Source organism: Trachurus trachurus, assembly GCF_905171665.1.
Source record: "Trachurus trachurus genome assembly, chromosome: 1".
Lineage (NCBI taxonomy): Eukaryota > Metazoa > Chordata > Actinopteri > Carangiformes > Carangidae > Trachurus > Trachurus trachurus.
In genome coordinates this window covers 16,466,742-16,486,859 of record NC_139891.1, presented here as the reverse complement: position 1 = coordinate 16,486,859, position 20,118 = coordinate 16,466,742, and the positions used below count along the sequence as shown (strand labels likewise).

The window sequence follows — 20,118 nt, the reverse complement described above, 5'->3', positions numbered from 1 at the left end:
GAAGTTTTCATTAGCATTCCTGTGGGATCAGTTAGTTTATTACCTATTTTAGTCACTCTGTTATCAGATAGGTTAGGATAAGTCTTCAGGATAAATCACAGACATCCCTCTTCTTCTTTCAGTGTAATTTCCCAGTCATGTGCCAAGAATCCCAGGTTTCGCAATATGACCTAGCCAGGGAAATGACTCACTTCCAGGAGTTGGCTATATAAGAGCCTTCCCCCAGCGCTAGATTCAAACAACAGAGCGAGAAGGCAGCTGAGCAAAGAAAAAGGAAAGGACAGAGGCAGCTGAACAAGACGAAAAAGAGTAGAGCTGTATAGAAAACACCTCCTTGACTTTACTTTTACAGGCTTTCTGAAGGACATTTTTATTTTTTATAAGTTTAACTTGCAGAATTTTAAAGGGCAAAATGATAAGCGGCAGAGTTATGGTTATTGCTATGCTGGTGCTCGTGGCATCCCTGTCTATCAGTGAAGGTAAGATCATTTTGTGTCACTCTCACTACTTTGTTGTTTCTGCAGTGCATATAGAGACACCAGCAAACATTTGTTGCACTGTGTGACTGCATGTGCTTCCTGTCTCCTAACAGGTATGAGTCTGAGAAGCCTGGGAGTAGAATTGCACTGTCGCTGCATCCAGACAGAGAGCAAACCCATTGGCCGCCACATCGAGAAGGTTGAACTGATTCCTGCCAACTCTCACTGCGAAGAAACTGAGATCATGTAAGACCCCATTTAAAAGCCCTCATCCCATATAGCAATAGCAATGATGTTGGTACTATGAGATTTTGTCATTGTCACTTGTTGGCTTCTGCATGAGTGCATGAGGTCTTTGTCAAAGTGTACAAGGTCTGACCCTATCTCTGCATCTTGTTGGGTCTTGCAGTGCCACTCTGAAAAAGACCGGCCAAGAGGTCTGCCTGGACCCTGAGGCTCCCTGGGTGAAGAAAGTGATCCAGAGGATCATGTCCAAGTAAGTACAGGTCAATCATGCAGTCCCTAAAAGTTCGACTAGATAATGTGATATGTTATGTCAGAAGTATTTTAGAAACACAAAATAATGATTATCTCCTTTTTTCTTTTTCTTCTTTTTTTTTTACCTCTGCAGCAGGAGGCGCTGAGCTGAGCCATTTTTGGACAAATGAAAGTATACCCGAATGTATGTGTTTGATCAGATGTTGAAGCCATCGCCCTCATTTCATATCATGACCTGGGAACTACGTGATGTCCTCACCTACTGTTGAAGTGTTCAACAGAATATATGCACTCCAATCCTGTTTGTATCAAACATGCTATTTATGAACACGTCTCTGTTAAAACTGTTAATGTTCTTGCTACTTTTTGATGCAATTTCGACTGCTCGACAGCCCTGTATCTATTTTTGATACTACTCCCTTGTCTCTAATATGTATTTAGCATTATTTATTGATATATTTATGTATTATATCTATTGATACTAATGACCAATAAAAAAATCACTTCAAATTCAAAATGATATTACTTTGTATATTATTGGTTAGACTATAATGTCATATTTTCATTGCAAGCATGAAATGATCAATATGAATCAAGAATTTCATGTAATTAATTCATGGAAATGTGTTCCCAGCTTTACCTGATCATTTTACCATTAACATGGTAATCAAACTATCATCACTCAGTCACTGTAACATACTGTGCATTGTAATCAGACAATTATTCTCACAAACATGTAATTACCTATATTGTACAATAACACAAACATATGTAATACTGTGATACCCTAGATAAAGAATCATTTGATGTTATCTCCCGAATTTCACTTCCTCTTTCCACTTCCTCACCGTATGGGCTATTATATCACTGTAGCAGTCATCTTAAACAGAACTAAAACACATGATGCTAGCTATCTAATGACCTCACAATCCTGGCGCCAGGACTTTCCGGGAATTCACTCTCACTTGGATAAATAAACCTCAAGTGTAAACAATGAAACGCTGGTCCAGCTTTAAAATGTAAGTTCTCTCCTTCCACTTATAAAGACCCTAACATTTAGTAACCTATATTTGAACCCGTGTAACAAAGATGAGTAGTGTGCACAGATCACCACTAAACAAATACCACGCGTAACAGGGATGAAATCAGAAGCAGCTATGTGTAAAGGACGCATCGCCAAACTCCGGTGGTGCTGACCCCCCACATTATGAAGACCATGGAAAGACTCATCCTGCAGCAGCTCCGGCCTGTGGTCACACCACATCTGGACCCCCTCCAGTTCGCCTACCAGCCCCGAGTTGAGGATGCCATCCTCTACCTGCTCGACCGCATCTACACGCACCTTGACAAGACGGGGGGCACTGTGAGAGTCATGTTTTTTGACTTCTCCAGTGCCTTCAACACCATCCGTCCGGCTCTACTGAGTGAGAAGATGACGGCGATGCAGGTGGACTCCCTCCTTGTGTCCTGGATTGTGGATAACCTGACTGGCAGTCAGGTAATGTGCGGCAGGGTGGTCAGCAGCACCAGGGCCCCGCAGGGGACCGTCCTCTCTCCCTTCCTCTTCACCCTGTAGACCAGCGACTTCAACTACCACACAGAGACCTGTCATCTCCAGAAGTTCTCAGATGACTCAGCAGTAGTTGGATGCATCAGCAAGGGAGATGAGGTGGAGTACAGGACTACTGTGGGCAACTTTGTGCGCAGAACCATCTGCAGCTCAACGTGACAAAGACCAAGGAATTGGTGGTGGACCTGAGGAGGACCAAGGTGCCGGTGACCCCTGTTTCCATCCAGGGGGTCAATGTGGACATTGTTGAGGACTACAAGTACCTGGGGGTTCACATTGATAATAAACTGGACTGGAGGAAGAACACTGATACCCTGTACAAGCCTCTTTTTTCTGAGGCGGCTGAGGTCCTTCAACATCTGCAGGACTATGCTCAGGATGTTTTATGAGTCTGTGGTAGCCAGTGCTGTCCTCTATGCTGTGGTGTGCTGGGGCAGCAAGTTGAGGGTAGCGGACGCCAACAGACTGATTTTTTTTTATTTTTTTTATTTTTTTATTTAAAAAGGACATTGTGCAGTGACATTAATTATTGAGACAATAAAAAGATGGCTGCACCAGATTTAGCGGAACCGCTAATTTCCATCTCGCAAGACCAGCGACGTTGTGGGGGTAAAGATGGACTCTCTGACAGTGGTGTCAGAGAGAAGAATGCTTCACAAGGTGAAAGCCATCCTGGACAATGTGTCCAACCCGCTTCATGACGTGTTGGTCAAACACAGGAGTTCTTTCAGCACCAGACTGATGGCACCACGATGCACCACAGAACGACACAGGAAATCATTCCTGCCTGTGGCCATCAAACTGTACAACTCCTCACTCTGAATGTCAGACGCTCTGAGTCATTCCTTTCTGTGCAATAATCCACATTCAGTGCCATATTTATTGTACAATAACTCCTGTCCATGTTTGCATTGTACATATATTTTTTTATATTTTACACATACATATTTTATTTATTTTATTTTATATATATTTATATTTCTTTCTTTTATATTTCTTGACCACTTTGCTCTTTAACTTGTACACTTTGAGCTGGAGATGTTGTTGTTGCAACAAAAATAAATTTCCCCTTGGGGATCAATAATAGCCATTAGCAGGTGAACAAACCACACAATTACTAAAGACAATAGGCCAGTTTAGTCTAGACTTAAGTGTCTGTTTGACCCGCGTCAACTCAAAGTGACTTGCACGGCTTTAGTAGTCAGAGATTTATTCTGTTCTGGATTATATTAAAATGACTATAAAGATTATTTTTTTTTTTTTAATTTTAGATTAATTTAACCCTGGTTTAACTTTTGCTCAGAAAGCTGGGGTGCATGAACAGAACATCTTCCAGCCAGTGTATTAAAGCGCATAAACTTTTCTCTCTGTGCCAAAAGGTAGGCCTTCATCCACATTCTGCAAATTCTGATAACTTTGACGTTTTTGAAATCAACCATTGAGTAAATTCTGTAATAGCAAGGCTCACAATATGTTTTTGAGTTTATTGTCACATGAGGCTACCACAATCTGACATTTTCACACTGCAAGAGTACAAAGAGCAACCAACTCTTTCTCAAACAGTCACTTTTTTATAAAGATATGACATGTCCTCAGAGGAAATTACAATATAACCTACATTTGAGAGAGATATCCAGAGATTGCACACCTCTTTAAAAGTTTGGAGAACTATTCTAACTATTCTACACAGGTGGATTCCTGCTTAAAGAAATCTATACTTTCCTGTGATTAGCAAATATTCTCTCAAACGTGGTGTCACAATAAATAACAAAAATAATATTTTCTGATTAATTATGCAAAAATAGATGTAGGCTATATTGTTCCATGGTACACACATTTCCCATATTATTATTATTATTATTATTATTATTATTATTATTATTATTATTATTATTATTATTATTATTATTGGCCTAGTGAGGATGCAGGCAAAGGGGCGGGACTGGGGCCACAGCCGGGGGTAGGTGCGGTAGTGCGGCGTCTGAGGCGCGTAGAGAGACAACGCTCACAGCGCTGCTGGACGGACACGCACCAGATACCGACATGCACACAAAATGCTGCGTCCACGAGCTGTGACAAACTGACCGCTGCACGTGAAGAAAATAAAGAAAGAGCAAACGACAACGCCGGAAGCCCCCCTCGCCCCGATTGAAGCACTCGCGCAGGGCAGTGTTTTGCCGCAGAAGTCATCCCACCAGAGCTCTTGTCGATGCGCTTAAGCTGTGCATGAATCCCTCCGTTTGGCTTGCAGGTCCAGGACAAAACCGGGCGGTGCAGACGACTGTGTGTGGTGGATACCGTTTGTGAGTGCACCTTATCCGCTTCTCCGCACACCCCCCTGGGCGACTCCTTCAGGATGGCGTTAACGATCTGCACGAGATTTACCGACGAATATCAGCTGTTCGAGGAGCTGGGGAAGTAAGGAAGCATGTTTTTATCATCTGGCATCATCCGTGTATGAAATGTCAGCCTGTTATGTAATGGGCCGCCTTGGTTTAAGGACGCGGATTCCGGGCTCTTGTGTGTCTGTGCGCTTCTTTTTTTTTTTTTGGAGAGTGTGCGCGCTGCTGATAGTGTTGCCTTGAAACATATGATGCAGGGAGGCCGAATCATTTCGGCTATTATACAGGCCTGTGCAGTGGCATCTTATTCGTTTAATCCCACATTTGAAGCCCTGCTTACGTTTTATGATTACGAAAGATGTCGAGTCGAGCGTGTCGTCATTCGCCTCCATCCTGTGCAGCACCTGATGTTGCATCTCGACATTTGGGGTGCCACGGGAGGACGCGGAGCTCCCGGGTTGTAAATGGAACCGGGGGTGGGGGGTGATATGGTAACCCACCTCCTCCATCTAACCCCCCCAACCCCCCCGGCCCCATCCCCCAACTCCCTCACTCCCCCCTTCAGCGTGACAGAAATACACACTCTGTAATGCGACAGCATGTATTCGGCGATGACACATTCCTTAGCCAAGCACCGAGCTGCGGTCAATTATCAGACACAGGGAGGGAATTCCTCACCCCTGAGAGAGAGAGAGGGAGAGAGAGAATTGGAAACAAAGATCCGCACCTACCTGCATGTGTGCGCGCGCTCATGGAGGCATGAACGTGTATCGTATAGCTACCAGTGTGTGTCTATAGGTTTGCACGCACGTCCGTACGCGTGCATGTGTGTGTGCAGGCTATTTATGTGGTCATGCACTGCCTGACCTGCAGTTTGCCCAGCACCCTGTGGTCAGTATATACACAGCCCCAGAAGTCTGCAGCCTGGGTTGACATTCAGCCAAAGCAGAGATAGCTTCAGTAGATGGAGGTGTACTAAATACCCAGTGTCTCCCATTTGCTGAAGGAATTGATCTCCCAAGACCCCCCCCCCCCCCCCCCCCCCCCCCACATGGAAATCCCTGATAGAAAGTGGAATCTCCTGTGCAGCCTAAGCCCCCTGTCTTTATGATCCTATCCTGTGTTCATCTTACACCGCCTGTCATTAATAATGCAGCCATACCTATTGCTTTTATAGTACCTTTTAACTCACCTGATCCCTTTACTGTGTGTAGCACCATTTCCCTTCCATACTGACACTAGACAAGCTATAGGCAACTGATGGAACAAAATTCCTCTCTTTTTTGACCACATATGTGGATGTAGGTAATTTTTCCATAACCAAATGATTGTTTTACATTTTACATGCTCTAAAATGTTGGAAAAATCAATAGGTAGATATCATTAAATATACTGATAAATTAATTTACCATAGAGGATAATTTAGGCCTACATTTAATCAATTTACTACCAGAAAAAAATATGATAAATATATTCTCAAATTGGTTTGTGACCATATAAATCCACTCTCTGCATCCCTGTGCAAAAAATGTTTTTATTTTTGTGAGGCATCTTATGTAATTACATCATCAGATGTTCCCAGCCAATCATGTACAGTGTACACTGTCTAATTTAGCAGCCTTATTTGGCTTGACTGCACCCCCCCAATAAACACAATGTTCCTCATAATGCTCTAGCTGATAACACTGCACCTTATTCTGGCTAACATGCCATCCATTTTAAAACACAAAAGCACATGTACCTTAACTGATATTAGGTTCTGTCATTTAGCACTGTAGAGACTCATTTAGCAGACACAGTTGGCATAATATTATGCACAGTGGCAGCATAGGCCTAACTATGCAGAATAGTCAAGCAAAATTCTTATGTAACATGTTATGCTATTATCATTTCCTTTACCAAATCCCCTATAAATAAGAGGTAAGCTTTAGTGGCAAGCTGCTCTCCCCAGAGAACATTAGATAACATAGTCATGATACACATTACATGTAGGCCTATATACTATACAGTATATATATGGCAGTACTGTAGCTAGTAATTAGATTGGCACAGACATTTTCTTACCAATAATAATATAATATAACGCTGGGTGGTAATGTCATGCTCCAGTTGTAAGCTATTAGAAGTAAAGTAAGTGGAAGAACAGGGTTCATTTAAGGTTATGGCCATTCTTAGCCTTGTCTATCTTGTGTCTGTCTCCAAGTGTTTGTGATATCTCTGATGTTGTCTGAAGCTCAACGGGAATTTGCTGCGGAAGGGAACATATTCGATTTGAAGGGAAAGACGAGAGATGGAGGTTGAATAGTAAAGCGGCCTGCATGGCTGCAGAGCAGAGCGGAGCTGAGGCGGATCGCTCCATGGTTGCATTTAGAGATGAGAGATGCAGCACTCTGCTCTTCTCCTCCCTCAAATATAGCTGACCTAGTTTTGTGATCTTCATACATGTGCCTTCATACACCAAAATACGGCTGAAACAATAGTCGGCATGTTCGCTTGGTGTTGGTGGTCTCCTGTGGTGATGATAAAGACAATATCTTCTGGTGGTGTGGTGTGTGTGAGTGGGGTTGTGTGCTGCATTGCTACTGCAGCTAGACTTTTATCTTTATCTATGTGAAAATGTGTCAGTAAAAGATCAGATTTGAGCTCAGCCACATTTACGATTAGTCAGTCATGACATCTGAGAACTGTACCACAAAGTAAGGTTATTTGTTCAGCCAGATTTATTCCGTTAAACGAGAAACCCTTGTTTTATCAAGCAGCTTTAAATAAGTTACCATGGAAACATCTCCCTCCTGTCTAGTACTCACAAACTGCAATGAATGTCATATTCATGATGATTTGACACAGACCCCCATCATCGGCAAATTTAATTTAATTTTTCTGAGCTCCTGTTTTGAAACTCTCACATGTTTGTTCATTGGGTCAGTATAGATCATTCTGTATATTGTTACTTTGACCTTTTATATGCATCTCCTTGTATGTGTGTGTGTTCATTTCAGAGGCGCATTCTCTGTGGTCAGGAGGTGCGTGAAGATCTCCTCTGGACAGGAGTATGCTGCCAAAATCATCAACACCAAGAAGCTTTCTGCCAGAGGTAGGAAACGTGAACACACATGTAAACATGTTCAAAAACACACACATAGGCCTCCAGAAACGCACATCACACATGAACAGGAAAAAAAAAACATGTCCCCCAGTGTCACTGAATTAGGTGTGGATGAGCTGTGAACATTACTGCCCCTGAAACAGGCTTTGGGGCTTTGAGAACAAGTTTATGTGTGTGTGTTTGTGAGAAAGTGTGTGTGAAAGTTAGTGAGTGAGAGTCAGACAGGGACACAGGGGCAGACATCCATCTGGATTCTGGTTGATTAAGATTTTCTGTCTCTGTGGAAGAAAGGTGAAAAATATGTCAGCTGAATGTCCGTTTGCACTTCTGTGGTCCATGTAGTATGTACCCCTTTTTGTGTTATTCATATCTCTGTCCTTTGGTGTTCTATGTAAATGTTTGTCACTTGCAACCTTGTGTGTGTGTGTGTGCCTTCCTGTGAGTGTGCTTGTGTTGCGTATTGATTCAGGGCTCTGGCTGGTCTTGTCGTCCCAGGGGCAGATCTCTTGCGAAGCCGACCCAGTTCTTTCACATCCGTCACTGTAATTGTAGCCGCTGGCCTGGTTGCTTCAGGCTTGGGACCCACACACACACACATATATAGGCCTAGTCACACACACACACACACACACACACACACACACACACACACACACACACACACACACACACACACACACACACACACACACACGCATACACACATATGTGCACATGCAAGCACACGGCTGACCCAGGAACCGCCAAAAGCATATTGGTGATTACTAACCAATGGTGTGCTGTGCCTTTTGCTGTCCCCCTTTTTCTGTAAGCCAATAGCGTGCTCTGTCAGTGTTTGCTAGTTTGTGATGCCCAATGACTGCTGCCGTACCACACAAGGAGTCGGGCGTGTGAGCTGAGCTTTCTAACTGAAATTTAATTGTTTACAATTTTTTGGAAACTGCCATGGGTGTTGTGCACACGTTATGTTGTGCCACTGCCTGTAGTTTGATTGTGATGATGCAAATTTATGGTTTGTTGTAGTGCTGTAGTATGTGTATGAACAAGCAACCCCTCCCCCCCTTTGCAGTGTTTTACCTTTCATTCCTTTCCAGCAGCTCCCAGTGTCCCTCCTCCTCAGCATCCTCCCTCTCCATGTTCTCTGCTCTTGTGTATTTGCTCTTCTTCCCTATTTAGCATTTTCTTTTTCTCCCTCTTTCATATCTCTCTAGCTTTTTTTTTCTTGGTGATTTATAAGGCACTGTTAATATTTCTCACCCAGGTACTAATGTCTCACCATCTATCCCTCCCTGCCCTCCCTTCCTTCCATCGCTCTGTTCCTTATCTCTTCCTTTCTTTGCTCCCCTCATGCTGCGTGTCGTTTCTGTCTACTCTTCTCTCCTCCCTCACAAATCCTTTGCTCTTTCCCTCCTTCTATCTCTCTTCTGCCCATGCTGACCCTCCCGCTTGCTGAGTGCAGTGTCGGTAATAGACACCTCGGCAGACGGATCAGTGTCTCACCACTTGCATGCTGGGATAGATTTTCCAAAAATACTGCAAAGGGTTATCTCACCACATATGCATGTGAGGCTGTGGACACCCACACACACACACACACACACACACACACACACACACACACACACACACACACACACACACACACACACACACACACACACACAGAGGTTTACATACTGTGCATGCTGGCGTGTCAGATATGGTCTTACCCTCTTTCAGCGATAAGCTCTAGAATTGCAACTCTGATTCCCTTCTCTCTGGCAGGATCATGACCTCCCCCCAACCCTGCTCCACCACTGTGTGTGTATGTGTTTGCCTACGCAAGTGCATGTGTGTGTGAGTGTATATCATTGAAAGAGGTTTAGGGTTGGATTGGTGGCTGAAATGCGGGAAGATCAAGGCGCTGTGTGCGTTTATGTTTGGTGTTTCTGGTTATGCATGCACACGTGTGCATTTTCGCCGATAGGACCAATCGCAGTCCTGCAATCTGCAATCCTGATTATGCAGCATTTCATTAAGAGCAGCAGATAAGTCAGTGGAGGACAGGAAGCAGTGGAGGGAGAATGAAAGAGGAAGAAAAAGATGGGAGGCAGAGGGGGAGAGACAGATAATGAGAGAGAAAAAGAGAACAGAAAGTCAACACTTGAGTGTGTGTTTGTGTGTGTGTGTTTGTGTGTGCATCCCTCACAGCACTTGAATATTTGTCCTTTCCCTTCATGCATGCTTCAGTGTCCTGTCACTATAACTCTGTCTGCTGTCTTTTGTCACTTTGTATTTCCTTGTGATCTGCTGTGTGTATGTATACAAGTGTGCATGTGTTTGTGTGTCTGTAATCCCTCATCTGTTTGTGTGCGTGCGTTTGTGCAGTGTGAATGCCCTTGTTTGTGTAGCCTCGTTGCTGACCCTTTCAGCTTGTCTTAACAGTTGGACAGATTTGCAGAGATGGAACCATTACAATAAAGATGTTTTGAAAAAGGCAGCTGTGTGAATAATAAACTGCACAGTGGGAGTCTGTGTTCACAAGAAGGGAGGAATCCAAACAAAGATTTCATAAGATTTTTATGCTGACACTGATGATGCTTTCCATCATCTTACTCCCAATTTTTCTTATGTGTGTTTTCATTCTTAATTGACTGAAAGCGAACCCCGGTGGTATCATTATCATCACTGTTCTGGCTTAATGGCATTCAGTCCACTGATTCATTACTGACCCTCCTTCAGAGTGGACAGTTTCGGCAGTAATTGGGCTGTGCCATTGTTATTTTTGTAATGCGGAGGTGTCATGGTAACAGAGATAATAGCTGTTGCCAAGGTGTAAGCAAGTCTGCCTCGGTGTTACATATACAGATGATCCATGTTTGCTTGTGCGCATGTTTCCTTTTTGCATATCGTTCCCCTTCCTCTTTCTTTACTTCATTAAGCAAGATAAAGATTTGTCTTCCCTTCTGCTTTCCTTTCCCTCTTCTATCGTTTTCCTGTTTTCTTCCGTGTCACTGTGACACTGTTTCGCCTCACTTTGAAGTGAAGGGAAGGAGGGAGGGAGAGAGATAGAGATAGAGATGTGATTGTGAGAGAGAGACAGAAAAATGGGAGGGTAGGAAAGGAAGGAGGGATCAGTAGGAAGAAGGGGGATCACATGACTCACCGGGTACTTGAAGGCTAAAAATAAATGTTGGTCATTCTCTCACTCTGGGTCTCTCTCTCTCTGTCTCTGTTTCTCATGCACACACACACTCAAACACAGCATTGAAAACATATTTTTGAAAGGACTCAAGTTTTTGGTTTCAGTCAATACTAATCTGTCTGGATAAGCAGGTGCATATGAGGATTAAAACACATAAAACTGTACCTGACACTATGGTAGTATTGTTTGTGTGAATCTAAAGTATTCATGTGTATGTCTTTGTGATTTAGACAGTTCAGATTACAGTACCTCTATGGCAACTTGAGGGAAAATATTTTTTTCATTGTCCTTTAACTTCTCATTTTGTGGTGGTTTACAAAGTGTCAGATAAACTCAAATGATGCTGTTTGAAACCGGTCCTGCCGTCTCCTATTCAAATCAATCAGCCAGTCAAAGAAAGTGCCAAAGAAAATCCCAGTGGCTTCTTTGTAAAGAAACTGTTCAGCTCACATTTTACGAGAAAATTACATTACATGTGACTTTGCCAAAAAACTTCGTAAATCGAGTTCCTCCTTCTAGATTTCTTTCAAAGCTTTCAGCAACCTCCCTTATCAGTATTCATCCTCTCCAGCAGACAGAGTTTGTTCAGTGATGACAGCTGAACCGTCACCATGACAACTGAGCAAATGACTGATATCACTGATGAAAACCATTAGATAATGTATACGCCTAACTGAAATCTTTTTTTCCCTCTTTTTTGTCAAAATACTATTTTTAAGGTCAAGAGTGAACTGTCCACCCCAGCCTTGAAGCATGGTTTAATGATACCTGACAGATACCTAAACACATACAATAAGAGGCAGTTTGACAATGCTAGCTTCACAGACTGACAAAACAAGCTACTTCATAGCTCTGAAAAGCAATTACATGTATTTAAAGGTCTGACTCGGAGGTCTTTGTCTTTGACACTCATCAGTCCCCAAGCCATGAAACACCTGCCTGAAAGAAAGGGATGCAATCAGCTGGTTTATTTACAGAGAAGAAGACTCACCACTCATTAACTACTGAAAAATATAGACCAATTTATTGATAGTAATAAATCATAGCTTTACTTTGACATTATGAGAACCCGCTAATTATTTTGAAGGTTTTAACATCAATCCTTTTAAGCGAAGGACCCTTAAATCTGCAGTCATCAGACACAACTTTCAGCTCTTAAAACTTTGTTAATAATGTAAGCTGTATTCAAAACTGCAGCTCTTGCATTTTTTTTTTGATTGTTGAGCCCGAAAAGAACCTTCAGTAGCCTATGACTAACAAGGGTAATGGACTCTGCTGAAAGCGAGGGCATTCTTAATTACAGAGTAGTACATCTGCCTCTGTCTTCTCCTACCTTCTTTTCTCCAACTATTTTTCACTCCCTTTCATGCCTTTTGTGTGTCCTTTTCAACCCATTTTTCTTTTTTTATCTGTTTGATTTTACCCTTTCCCTCCCTAACAATCCTCCCCCGCACTGTCCACCCTCCTCCTCCTCCTCTTCTCCTCACGTCTTTGTCAGGTTTTCTAGAGACTGGACTCAAATGCAGACAAAAACAGGTCTGAGGGAACAACAAGATTTATTAAACTCACAGAACATGCAGGAAAAACTCAGGTTGACCACAGCACATGCAGATACGAACGAAGATCATAGACAACAGGCAACAACGCAGAAAACCTGTCAATGGGAAAACACTGAGGTTAAAGGTATGCCCTCGAAAAACGGTTCTAGCAGGCCACATTTTGAAAATACACAAGTCAAAAGTCCCAGCCCCTTTCCTCAGACTGCTCTCTGAAGCTACACCTTCACCTTTCCGTGGACGTAGGTGAAGACACCCAATGCGCATTGCCAGAGCTACATTGCCACCCATCAGACTGGAGTGTGGCTTTTCCGTGGACGTAGGTGAAGACTCTGATTGGTTTTTCCTTTTTGGAGCAAAAAGCATGGATTGGTCAGAGTTTTGTCAGCAAAGATTTTTTTTGTTCCTTTTTCTGAATATATAATGTATTGACTACTCTCAGGATAGAAGGACCATTTCACAAAAAGTGTTTCTGAACATGATTACCAACCATAACTTTAAGTACATGAGAGACAGACAATACAGGTGAGGCACATTAGGTAATCACAGCGGCGGGACTACGGATGGAAATTAGCCTAGAGCTAAATCTGGTATATTTACATTTTGTATGTTCATGAATACGCAGAGTCCCGTTACAAATAAACAAATAAATGAAATGAAAGCAGGGTTTACACAGGAAGACAGGACACCGACTTCAGAATAAAACAGCAACTAAAGGGACGAGAGACACAAACTATGACAGTCTTCTCTGGCGTCTCTATGAGTTTCATATTGGAAATCACAAGTCTGGTCTCCCTCCTCGAGTGTTTACAATTCATTGCATTGCAGTCTTTATCAGACTTGCTCAACTGTGAAACAAGAAACTGCTCTGAAACTGAGTGACAGAAAACATATTGATAGACAGAGGCCACAGATAACGTTGCCATCAAAATAGACAAACGAGAAAAAGATCAGATTGTTTGTCAAAAGATACACAGACAAATGTGTTTGTGTATTAGTTTCCCAGCAAAACCATATCAAGAGTATGAGCGCCTATTATAGTTTATTATAGTTAGTATTATAGTAATTATCAACATTAAATGCTATAGTGCCTTATATTTCTGTTTCATTAAACATTAAAAGCTGGTGATGAATACTATAGATCCATGAAGCACTGCTGCCACATGCTGCAAAAACATTTTCCATTTCTAAAACATCACCTGATGATATCAGATGTGATTGTCAGTACTACTTTGCAACTTCTTTTTTCCAGACGTTCAATTTTCCTTGGATGCCCCAAAATCTTGCAGACCGAAATAAGGAGCAAAAAGGTAGAGAGGTACAGTTTTTCCTGACCAAAGTAGCTGCAGTAGGCAGACCAGGAACATATTGTAGCAGCAACATCCTGTTATTTCACTAATGCTTTCCTCCACTTTATGTAAAGACAAATGGAAAATTCAGGTACATATCTAAGGGCTTGTTGTAAGGTATTGTGGGTAAATACAGGAACAAGCAGATGCAGACAAGGTGGCATTTTCCTGTAAGTATAAAGAGCAACAGTGCTCTTTGCACACTTGAATGTCCGTAGTTGCATAGTATCAGGCAACGCGGGCTATTTTCTTCTTGTACAAACAAAGTCTCATGCATTGGCAGCTCTTCGTTATCTGCCTTTTTATTTCCCTATTTGTTGAGTTACTGGAAATTTTCACACTTTCAATAGCAGACATAAGATCATCAGGAAGAATAGTATGTGATGGGTAAAGTAGTTTGGTACTTTGAGCATCCAATGCTCCTTGGGTGCATCACATGCACTAAAATGTTACCTCAGTAGTATAGCATAACCCCTATAGCATGGTAGGGCTTCATCTCTGCATTCAAATCTGTTGCTTTATGTGTATGTATAGGGTATATGATTAGAAACGTGTCTGTTCAGCTGCCAGGATGTCTCTTGGATCAGTGCACTTTTAAACATTAGTCTAATGTGTGTGTCTGTATTACACTGGATAAGATAAAGGCAGGCATTACCGTATGTTATGAGACTCCCAGCAATACTCCGGGGGCAGTTTTATCTCTGACACCAGCCACCTTTTGTTTCTCCTTAGAGGAGAAAGCAAGGGAGTTATCAGTCTCATAATTCTTCCTCTGTTGGGAACCAGCGAAGGGTGACTGTGTCTCTGCGTCCTGGATGGTTTCATTAGACCCCTGGGTTCTGTGGGGGGTAGAATGGAAATATATGGAGGAGGACTACTTAGCTTCTGGCCACAGAGGATGTTACATTCAACCCACTACATCTTTTAATTAAAACTCTTAATTAAATTGAAGCAGAGCAATTGCAGCACCCTGTTGCAGTGTGTACGGTGGGTGAATTTGTGTGCGGATTAGGTTTAGGACGTCAAGCGAGGTTTATACTCATCATTGATTAGATTATTGATCGTTTAAACAGATTGATCTAATTATGCATAATATTGCAAGTTCCCAAAACTCCTCATACTCCAAAGTATAGTACAGAGTACTACAATGAACAAAGCTTTAAAATATATATTGGTTTTGAAAGGATCAGATCAGACAGTTACTTAGCCTAATAGAAAAGATGTTTGAAGTTCACATGCAATCTTTTTTGTCTGTCTCCTTGTTATCTTTTTGTGTGTGTATTTCCCTACCTATCTCTGACAGGTGTTTGTTCTGTCTCTATTTTTGTCTCTGTCCCTCACTTGTCTGCCTGTGTCTTCTCTGTCTGTCCCTAAATTTGGTCATCTTAGACAAACAGGACATCAAGCTACAAAAAGGCAAAGAAATTACACACACATACACACTTGTGTGTACACTATACTCTGCTGCAGTGCGGTTGCAGACGTGACACATCAGAAACTGGAAGAGAAACAAGCAGCAGGAGAGAAAGAAAGAGACAGACAGGAGGGGAAATAGAGGTAGGGGTCTGTTGGGGTCAGATTTCTAACTTTTGAAATTTGTCTAGTAACAGCTGTGATTTACAGTGTTAAGAAAATGCATGAGCAACTTTTAAAGACATCACTCTGAAGGGCAAGCAAGCAGGTCTCTGGACTTGGAATGTTTCTCTCTGAGGGACAATGTCTTCCTGTCTTTAAAGTGCATTAAAAAAGTAAGGCAGACAACCAGAATGGCAGATTAAAAACAACAAATTGTCAGAGAATAATACAGTAGGTAATAACAAATCAATAGCAGGAAAATGAAGGATAAAAGGATGATACAAGTCAAAGAAAACAATCAAATCACTGTCCATTAAAGCCTTTAAAGTTTTCAGGGGTGTATTTTGGATAAAGGATCACTTCCCTGTAGGCCTACATTGTCTTCTCCTGTTTGGAAATATCAATCTTACTAATATTCTTTATTTTTTATTTTTATTTTTTATCACATGCATATATTGTCCTTCTTTAACAGTTAATTTTAATAGAGGATCAATGTTTTGTTTTTTTAATCATTCATTTTCTTTTCTTAGTAAAAGGAGAGAGCTTTCTATGAGAAGTGATTTATGACAGCTGATTTCAGCTAATTTTATTTTTAACCAGGCTGGTCAAAGAGAAAGCAGATGGATGGTGAGTCAACAGTGTCATTGTAATACTTAAAAAAGGCCCGATAAGTAATTATTTGTCACAGTATTCTAAAGAAGAAGGGTCTGAGTTATATTTCCATTTGTTTTTACTTTAAAAATCCCACGTCTATTACTAAGTGTTTCCATGAAAGACTCAAAAATAAAAAACAACAACTTCGTAAGATTTCTGTAGATTGGTAATTCTTTAGTAAGGTCAGACTTGACTAAGTGACACATACAGTATGACGTGATGACAAGTGGACTGTCACCAAAAATATGGTACAAAGTCCTAATATGGGCATTCTACATACTTGAAATTCTGATGTCAAGAAATAGATTGTTTCAGACAAGATGGTTTGACATGACAAATGCTAGAGGTCAGTGTTCTACCGACTGCAAAGCAGCTGACAGAGATGCAGCATTCAGCACATTTAACCAGGTTCACATAAGAGGTGTGCATGCGTTTTAATGTGCTGCTATATCCATAATAAAGTAATACGTTAGGACTACAGAAACTTTTAAGAGAGTTTTTGCCATGAGCAAACAAGACCATAAGTGAAGCACTTTATGTGGCTGTGTCCAACAGTATTTACCAAAGTAATGTTTTATTGCATTAAATTGTTTAACAGGAAGAAATGTTGTAAACCTAACTAATAGCTCATTTACTGTCATCAGAAAAAACAGCCTTTAAAAAAAAAGTTAAAAACAGGAAGCCACTTTTTATGTTGTAAATTAAATTGCCATTCATCATTGTTCACTTTCGATGTGAATAGTAATTTATGCACTGCTGGGCAGAGAATATACGTACAAGCTGGTATTTAGAAAAGCAGCTTAGTTCAGGCCAAAAAACATCCAGACAGTCCTGAATGATAACAGCTGACTGCGGTAGCTCCACATTTGTCTGCACAATTACACTGTCTCACATTATGTAGAAATGCTGCTGTCAGTTTTAACCAGGTAAGCAGAATGTTTCTCATAGGACACACACACACACACGCACACACATATACATTAACAGTTTGTAAAGCATAGCAGTCACAACCCATTGTTGTCAGTCTGAGACTTTTTGAGAGTCAGGGAGATTTCAAAGTCGACTGCAGCAGAGGTTTGTTTGTTCAGTCAGGTTGTTCAGTTAAACTTTCTCTCCACAATTATGGGGACGTTTGTGGTTTTAACATTTTTTGAGAGTAACATAATAAACAAATGGAAACCACAGGAAGACAAGAAGAACATACAAACTCCTAAGTGAGAAAAGTTGAAGAGTCTGTGTTTACTGTGAACCTAAGCAGACCTTAATGTTTTTATACATTACTGTAAAACATTTACCCAATAGCATTACAACAACTGCCTCATCTTTTCTGTCATGTCCAACACATGTTGTCATTGCAAAAGCTAAGATCTTAATGTCATAAATATGCAAATGTCACAAAAGCATCTTATGCGGAGTTGCAGACAAATATTTAGATTGGTCTTGGTATCTGTGTTCTGTGTGTTCTCCTTTTCTCTGCACTCGTCAAGGGTTAAATAGCTCTATGTTACAGAGGAGAGGTGTTAAAATTTAATAGGCCTTTTTTTTATGTGTGCATGTTTCTACAGGATTAGTTACTTGTGCTTTTCTGTCTCTAGTTCTGTAGAGTTTGATAGTTGTGTGTGAACTACCCATGTCGGCCATTTGCATGCAAGGCTGGTTCCACTGCAGAGGAGAGGATAGGCCTGACGCTCTGATTGGTGCAGGAGTTGCTAGACAACAGATGTCCGGTCGGCTGTGAGGTGGACTACCTGTGGAGGAGGGAGAGCGAGAGAGAGAAAGAAAGAATAGTGGAGGTGGAAACTGATGGAGAGTGGGAGTGAGGGAATCGTATGACATGCTGTACAGTTAGAGTACAGTGAAAAAAACCAACCAACCAAACGTGACTTGCCTGTGCATGTCAAAGCGGTGTTTGCAAGGGTGACCTTATTGCTTCACAGAGAAACTATATACATACATCTTTCTAATAGGGCTAAAACAACATTGATTACGATTTATTTTTTCTTTTTGTGATGGTTGACTTCTAAGAGCTCTCACACGAAAAATCCCAAGGCTGGTTGCAAAATATTGTATCCAAAAGATTGCGTCTGAAAGGGGATGTTAAGCTCTGGGTGAATCCACAAATATGCAAGTTTCACAATTTCAACATTTCAGACACCAAACAGCAGTGTGGCAATTGTGTTTGTGTTGAAAGTTACAATAGGAGAAAGGCTGTCTACTTCCCCAAAAAATCAAGACCAGTCCAAATTCAGCAGTACTGTATTATTTCTAGTAACTTGTGGACCTAGTGGAGCTATTATTTAAAACAGTAAGGACATTTCAAATTACAGTAACACATGGAATCTGATTATTTATATGTGAATAAATCATTTATTTAAAAAATGATTGCGACGTATTATTGATTAAACGATTATGAATGCAGTGGAGACCCACTACAGTGGAAAATCTTGCAACATTACTAAAGTGAGATATAAATACAAAAGTCATTTAAATTTGTCACCAACACATGCATAAAAAAACACTGTAGAGCCAGTGCAGCATGCAATGTGCTAAAATTAAGAATCATGCATAACCAAAAACAAGGTGACATAAAGATGAAACAAATTAAATTAGCATAGGAAATACTGTGTGTGTACGCGCGCTTGTCTGAGAGGCAATGGGAATTATGAACCATTCAGTAATATGGTAAGACTGAGGCAGAGATGGAGAGATTACTGACCTTGCTCAGAGGGTCCTGCTAATCATGAAATAATGGCTGAGCCGCCCTTGTTTCTAGCTCTGCCTGTCAGGGTGCCAGTCTGTGCTTGTCTTTAAAGCTGGTAGTATACTGTACTTCAAACAAGAAATTGGCGTTCTCTCACAGACATGGTTCACGTGTGACCACACAATGGGTGTGTGTGTGTGTGTGTGTGTGTGTGTGTGTGTGTGTGTGTGTGTGTGTGTGTGTGTGTGTGTGCCTTTGGTCAGATGTTTTCCTCACCAGCCCTACAGTCGTGTGATTTCTGTTCTCCCTGCAAGTTTACAGTTTGATGAATTGCACATCTACTTGCATGACGGGATGTGGCAGAGTTTTAGTAATATGACTTGCTTTAAAAGATCATCAACTGACTTGCACATTTTGCCTTCATCTCCCTTTCAGTTCCACGGCAGATACTTTCTCCCCCTGTATTTTTAGCTTTACTTGTACTGCAGCCACAGCTCGTGCTGTATTTGTTTTGCATTTCACTGTTGGGATTTTATTCTGGCTTCATCTATCTCACTGCGACTGATAAACTCCACGTGCTGCTGTGCTCACTCAGTCCTTCAGTCTCAGTACTCATATTATACTGGCATTTTTACAGAGCCTTTGAGAGCACGCCAAGTTCCATTTCGTTTAAAGTACTGTATACTGGAGCTAAGTTTGTTTGTGTGTCTGTCGTCTCCTATAGATGCACTACACGAACAAACAAACAGATACCTGTACCTATAATGGGAACAAGCTGCTTGGTGTTCTTTGTTGGTCTTGCCTCTGAGCTGCACTGAGTCCACAGTTGCCATAGCATCAAGAAGAGCAGAGGAAGGAGACAAGGATGAGAGTGAAAAATAGGCGTCCTATTTTATTTGGAGAAAAAAAAGTAGAACCCGCTGTTCTTCTATCTCTCTCTCATTTTTTCTCTTACTGTCTCTCTCTTGCTCTCTATGTCCCAAGGCGAAGCTGAAATGGGTCGCCCTAGCACCATACTGTATCACTCATTATAACGACTGCAGCTCCGACTCAGTTGTTCCTAATCAGAGTTACTGGACCTTGTTTTTTTCTGAAGGGGGGTGA

The 20,118-nt window shown here is 41.5% G+C and overlaps 2 protein-coding genes across 12 annotated transcripts in view; both read left to right on the top strand.

Moving 5' to 3' along the window:
* The first annotated feature begins 246 nt into the window (after positions 1-246).
* On the top strand, positions 247-1,472 carry cxcl8a (chemokine (C-X-C motif) ligand 8a). 2 transcript variants are annotated; one of them, XM_083974579.1, is made up of 4 exons: positions 247-479; positions 593-725; positions 889-975; positions 1,111-1,472. In XM_083974579.1, exons 1-4 carry the CDS (start codon positions 413-415, stop codon positions 1,121-1,123), a joined length of 300 nt encoding a protein of 99 aa, XP_083830705.1. In that variant the 5' UTR covers positions 247-412; the 3' UTR covers positions 1,124-1,472. The 2 variants fall into 2 exon arrangements, with proteins under 2 accessions (XP_083830705.1, XP_083830706.1); XM_083974580.1 differs by having other exon boundaries at positions 254-479; positions 620-725.
* Positions 1,473-4,531: 3,059 nt separating this feature from the next.
* The window catches only part of camk2d2 (calcium/calmodulin-dependent protein kinase (CaM kinase) II delta 2), a 33,012-nt gene continuing 17,425 nt past the window's right edge, over positions 4,532-20,118 (top strand). For all 10 annotated transcript variants that reach the window (XM_083974991.1, XM_083974989.1, XM_083974987.1 and 7 more), the window contains exons 1-2: positions 4,532-4,965; positions 7,889-7,983. In XM_083974991.1, coding sequence (XP_083831117.1) covers positions 4,904-4,965; positions 7,889-7,983 — 157 coding nt within the window. In that variant the 5' untranslated portion in view covers positions 4,532-4,903. The remainder of the gene's footprint in view (positions 4,966-7,888; positions 7,984-20,118) is intronic.